Below are 6,126 nucleotides of genomic sequence, written 5' to 3' on the forward strand. Positions count from 1 at the left end.
TGATGGTAGAAACAACCTTCAAAAGCTGAAATTTTTCTTTTCAGCTCAGAAACATTTAGCCCCATTTACTGACCGTTCTCAGCACAGTGTGAAAAGGCTAGTGTAAATGGGGCTAAATGTTTCTGAGCTGAAAAGAAAAATTTCAGCTTTTGAAGGTTGTTTCTACCATCATCAGAAAGCTGAAATTATTGACGTATTATATTTCTTCGGCAACAGGTCATCAAAGAAAATGAATAAAAAAAATGCGATCAGAAACTGAATTCTGAACCACCAGACTGAGAGCCTGAGACTTGCCCCAGATCTAAGTACAGCAGTCACCTCAACACCTATGCTTTTTTAGCAGACCACAGTCTTTAGTGTGTGTTATATTAGTAAAAACCATGGAATGAAAAACCCTTTGACCCCGCCTGAAGCATCTGCCCTCCCCCCTTTCACACTGATGTTTGGCTTTGGGCTTGAATCTGTTTCAACATGGAGCTCAGCACACAGTCTCGGTAAAAAGGATTGACTATTTTCTCTGGGTTTCAACATTTAAAAAGTTAAGATCCAATTCCTAACATATCATTATCTATTAACCAAATCAAGGAATGGAAGCTACTAAATAATTAAATATGCCACTTAAAGCTTACATATGCAAAGCAACAGAATTTAAAGGGGGTGTTTTTTATTTAATCTTTAGAAAATGTGTAAAGTAGAACAGGTTTTAATTATAGGAAGGAAGAACTGCGTCGTTAAAAATGTCAAAACGGTTAATAACCTCCGTTAACCTGGTTACATATATAACTACATGTTAATTAAATGAGGGAAACCATATTTTTGCTTATTACAATAGATCTTTTTCTGACACATTTAGTACCAGGCTGATATCATACAAATATTTATGAGAAACCAGTAAGTTTAGGGCTTATATTTCAATATTTGACCTTATATTGAAGGTATAGCTGAGGAATACTGAAATAGGCACAGATGTCAAAAGTATTCATGTTTTTTACTTGAGTAGAAGTACAAATCCTACTGTTTGTAGTAGGATTTGTACTAGTGTTCCTATTAACTCATTATGATTTAAAAGTGGAGATATTCGTCAGTGAATCCAGACTAGAACAGAGATCTTCTGATTCGGTAGATAAACCATTAAGTCTGAGGCTGTCGGTAAGATTTATGTTTGAAACAGAGCTTTATTCCCAGTGTATGATTCATCTTGTGTGTTTGCATAAAACCCTATTAGTTCTGGCAGAGCAGAGCTTGTTTTCTGTCCAACAAACCACAGCCTACATCCGCTGAAATGATCACATTTTAGATTAAAAAAGAAAGACAGGTGTTTTGAAAGGGGTGTGAAGGAAGCCATTTATGTTAAAGGAGAAAAACCGTCCTTAAACAGAGGGGCTGGACTCAGGTTTCAGCTCTCAAAAACCCACAACGTAGCGATAGAGTTGATTCCTCCCCAATGCCATCTCAACCCCCATCGCTATGCAGGGGAACAAAATGTCTCATCAGGTCAGTAAGGACAACTATGACCCTTAATGACTGCCTTTTCAGAGGAATGGGCCAATATCGGGTTTCAGTGTGCATGTTTTCTAAGCCATTACAAAGCTTCTGTTCGGTCTCGTCTATAAAAGCCTGGAACTCAACGCTGATCCAGACATTTTGAATTGAAAAAGCTTCCTGGATTGGAATTCGGTTTGTTTTTTAGCTTCAACCTTTTGGAAATCATCAAGCATCTTCAGAATAGAAAGTAAAGATGTAGAGATTTTTTTCTTGTTGTAATACCACTTTATCCTCCAACCAACTGAGTGGTGAGCAGTCTGCATATCTGCAGAGTGGACATGCCAGCATTAGAGGGAAACCAGTGAGTAAATAGGGTGCCATGAAAGCCTTTTGACGTGCAATTGGTGGTAATGAAAAGCCAGTCTTGCTCCTGCATGCAGACATCTAAGATACAGTCAGATTTGTCTGTATGTACATGCTGGGTTGTGTGTGTGTGTGTGTGTGTGTGTGTGTGTGTTTGACAACAATAGGAGGTTTGTCTGCAGCTCGCTCATAGCAGAGGACAATATCGGCTGGCAGGTGTGTGTTAATCAAACTTTGCATAGGCAGCCTCCTGCATCGGCTCTTTCTCTGTCTCCCCTTCGCTCCCTGTCCTCCCACCCCGCCTCCACCTCCACCTCCAGGGAGTTTTTGGAAGATCACGGCCATTGCCTTTGCACGCATTGTGTCAATGTTCTTTTGTGAGGTCTTTATCTGCACACACTATGCACAGGTATTTACAGATGGGCTTTATGAGTGCTTGAGGGCAGCAGAAACAGAGGGAGGAGGCAGGTACAGGTGGTCAACGGATCACCCATTGGCTCATTAGAGCACAAAACAACACCATATGTAAACAGGGAGAGGATACTATTTAAAGGCGACGGCATAATTGTGTTGTTAACTGAATGTCAACTGTGGCTACAGTGTTTGGTTTATGAAAGATGACGAGGACAGACGGCACAGGAGCGTACAATAGCAGAATGATCCGTGCTTACGTTATATCTGGGCCCGTTTGTCTGTCGGGATCGCTTCTCCGCCAGCAGGTCTTTCACCGTGTGCTTGACCCGGACACCCTGGTACACTCTCTTGGAATATTCTGGAGAGCAGAGATTAAAAGCCACTGAGAGGAAACATATGGAGAAACAGTTCATTCTCCAACACAAATTCATACAAATTTTCATCCATCCCCACAAATGTGTGTTCATTTGAATGCTTCACAGTTTTATGCATATAGGCGAATGACTCTTTGGGATTGTGTGTGTAAATGTCATGGAAATATCCCTTGGTCTGGTTAATGCAAATGGATGGCTAAAATGAAGCAATTAACTTAAAAAACACTTGATTTCCACCAGGCAATAAACTAAGCTTTAGGGGAAAATTAACAAAAAAGAAATAAAAAAATGAGAAATCGCATTTATTTATTAACCAGCTTATTCCGCATTTGTTTTAATAAATCTGACATCGGTGCTGGTGTGATTTGGGGACATTCCTGGGAAGCAAAGGTCCAAACTCAATGAAAATGCAAACTTTATTATGCAAACGGAAATTGCATGCAAAAAACTATATGTAAAAGACCCCAGCTTTTTGAATGGATATTTTAGATAAGCTCCCAATCTGCCCAGCTAAGAGATTCTTGAAAAAAATTAAAATAAAAAACTCTGAATTTGAAATAAATGTATATATTCCTTATTTTTTTTTCTGTGGAAAGGAAGTTATGAGTTTTATTGATTTTCCCAAATACAAAACGATACAAAAATCCTTCATTTATTATATAGAATAATACATTTAGAATACTTTTTGTCAGCAGACATATTTCTATTGGAAGCAGGGCTCAATGCAAAGAGACACATAATCTAACAGGTTTCAGGTATAAATTGTCACACATAAGGAAGATCATTACCCAGACTAAGTTCTTTAAAATGTAAAAATAAGGCATGCCAGCATAAAATAAAACTCTGTCATCTTAATATAACTGACATTTGCAATATTTCTATTAGGAAAAGAGAGTTAATATATGAATGAGAGGGACTTACCTGTATCCATGATGATGCTGAACAGTGTTGCACGCTCTCATACACACACCCACAGAGGCTGCTCTGTTCTCCCTCAGCTGTATTTGCCTACAGTGGCTCAATCCAGGAGAGCAGCACCATACTGAGTGGCGTGCCACTTAGGGAGCTTTAACCACACTGTCAGGAGGGCAGGGACACATGGAACATGCCACCTCACACTGCAGTCATGAGGAGGCAGCTTTTCAAAATGACCTTTTATCTATTTGTTTAAATGCAAATACTTGGTGGGGACGTTTTTTAGACTATTTGCATCTTTAGTCAAGATTAGAGTTTAGGAAGCATCAGGGAAAATGAAAGAGCACTGCAAAACCGAACCAGAAATAAGTAAATGCTTCTTTAATTAAGTGTATTTACTCTTAATTTCAGCAGATAAATACGATGGATTGGTAACGGAATGAGTGTTTTTACTCTTAAAATAAGATAATTAGATAATATGCGCTTGAAATAAGGCAATATAATTATTTTTGTTATTTTAAATGTTAATTGTCTTGTTTCATTGGCAAAGTGTCTCACTTTTCTCCCCAATTCAAGAAAAAATATTCTTCAGATAAAAGTTTTTTGCATTGAGAGAGTCGCTCGTCAGTCCTCCTCTCTTCATCTGAATTTAGAAGGATATGTTGTTTCCACTTTTCTGATTTAGAGGTTCAGAAGCTTCCATGCAGTGCAGGTTACTGTATGTGGGATGGACTTGTTTTTACTTTTAGTTTGAGTTTTGGCATCCGTGAAGCATATAAATAAATACTCTGCCAAGCCACAATTGAGAACACTGATCATCTGTTTTCGCAGGTGGAGCAGGGACAACTCATTTTATACATTTAATAAAAAACGTGTTTTGTTAAACATATTTTGATCATATGGCCGTTTTTGCATAAACGAACATAGCTATATCATTTTCCTCTCAAATAACTTTTTCAGGATTTGTATAAAACACTTTGAGCAAAGTAAAAAAACAAATGACTCATCTTAAGCTTGTGTTTAAAAGAGTGGCTGGAATAGCTGGGGGCATGCTTCACTAAACAGTTTATGTCTGTTGCCGCAACAAACTCTCAAAATGACTTTTTTTTTTCTTACTCAGACCTATGAGCTTTGCCTTTAGATCAAAACGTATGCAGTTTATTAGATTGTCAAACATGTCAATATAAATTTACATGAGTTTCCCGCTGCATTTTTAGCCCCGTTTCATTTTTACACACATGATTTCGTAACGACAGGGAAACCAGTGAGACAAACTAGATGAACATTTAAGTGGAACCACCTTTTTTTGCTTGAATTTGCATGGTGCCGGTTGCAGCGCATTAAAAAGAACAAAAATTACATTACTGAGAAGTCGGCTGCTGATATGGACAAAAATAAATCAGGATGGCTGTCACTACCCAAACCGTCCCAGAAGAGCAATCCGACCAGATATACATCCGGGTGTCCATAAATAATATCATTTTGGTGCTAAAATGACTTATTTCTATCCTTAACTCTCTAAAGAATACTAATACACATCTTTAAGAAATGTTTTATGGCTTTTGTGAGACAATTTTGATGCTTTTTACATTTTCTCTGTTAAACTGCTTCTCTGACGTCATCACGGGACACGCTCAGAGCAGTCCGGCAAAATATGATTAAACCATGTTTATCTGCATTTTAGTTGTTTCTCTCTTTAGATTACGCACTATATACCATTGTTAACACGAAAGGAAAACATAAAACTCAAAAAGACTAGATTTATGTTTAAATTCAAAGCCAAAAAAGTTAGCTTGTGGAAGTAGCGTAGCCATCTCAGGTGCAGATCGGACACAGATGACTGATAAAACAGAAAGGATTTTAAGGCAAGTATTTTCTCAGGAAATACAATTTTAACCTTTAACACATTATATTTTAGTACGTTTACTATTTTTGGGGAGGGAAAAACGTCATTTAAGTGTCTGGCAATGTGGAAATAAGAATAATTGTCTTGATGCCAAAAAGAACCCAACAGATTTTACTTTCACAAGTGGAGCAGTGATTTCGCTTGATTTATGCATATAAATAGCTCTATTATAATTAAGCAGAGATTATTACAGATCGTATGGACACTGCGATGTAAGTAGAACAGGAAAGGAAAAACAGGAAAAGGGAGAAAAGATGAATGAAAATCGAGATAAAAAGGAGATAACGATAAAACATCTTCAGTCTGCTTCATCGCCTGCAAAGGGATGAAAAACAAGAGCAAAACCGATGGATGTAGTACAAGAGATACAATAAAATGGCACCTTAAAACCATCGCTGAAGTATAAGTAGTATTATTTATTTGTGGTATACATGTCAGAATGCATTTAGGTCTTTTTAACAAAATAAAATCGAGGGCGACCCGGATGTATATCTTGATGCGCAAATGAGCTGGTGGTGCATGTGCAGGACGGATCTGGTAGTGACATGGCTAACCAAGCTAATAAGTCAGTGCCTACTAAGGGTGTGCAAAATAATCGTCATGACGATGCATCGCGATTCTAATTTTTGTGATCTACTGCATCGATTCTTGAAGGCAAGAATCGATTAT

At 37.8% G+C, this 6,126-nt stretch overlaps 1 protein-coding gene across 1 annotated transcript in view; it reads right to left on the reverse strand.

The window, feature by feature from the left end:
- Positions 1-3,758, reverse strand: part of LOC107103220 (chromosome unknown open reading frame, human C11orf53) — a 26,343-nt gene extending 22,585 nt beyond the window's left edge. Inside the window, exons 1-2 of the mRNA XM_015402795.1 lie at positions 3,558-3,758; positions 2,520-2,620 (exon numbers count right to left, since the gene is read on the reverse strand). Of these exons, the coding sequence (XP_015258281.1) occupies positions 2,520-2,620; positions 3,558-3,567 (111 nt within the window). The 5' untranslated portion in view covers positions 3,568-3,758. The remainder of the gene's footprint in view (positions 1-2,519; positions 2,621-3,557) is intronic.
- Positions 3,759-6,126: the final 2,368 nt, after the last annotated feature.

Source organism: Cyprinodon variegatus, unplaced genomic scaffold, assembly GCF_000732505.1.
Source record: "Cyprinodon variegatus isolate N-32 unplaced genomic scaffold, C_variegatus-1.0 Scaffold1398, whole genome shotgun sequence".
NCBI lineage: Eukaryota > Metazoa > Chordata > Actinopteri > Cyprinodontiformes > Cyprinodontidae > Cyprinodon > Cyprinodon variegatus.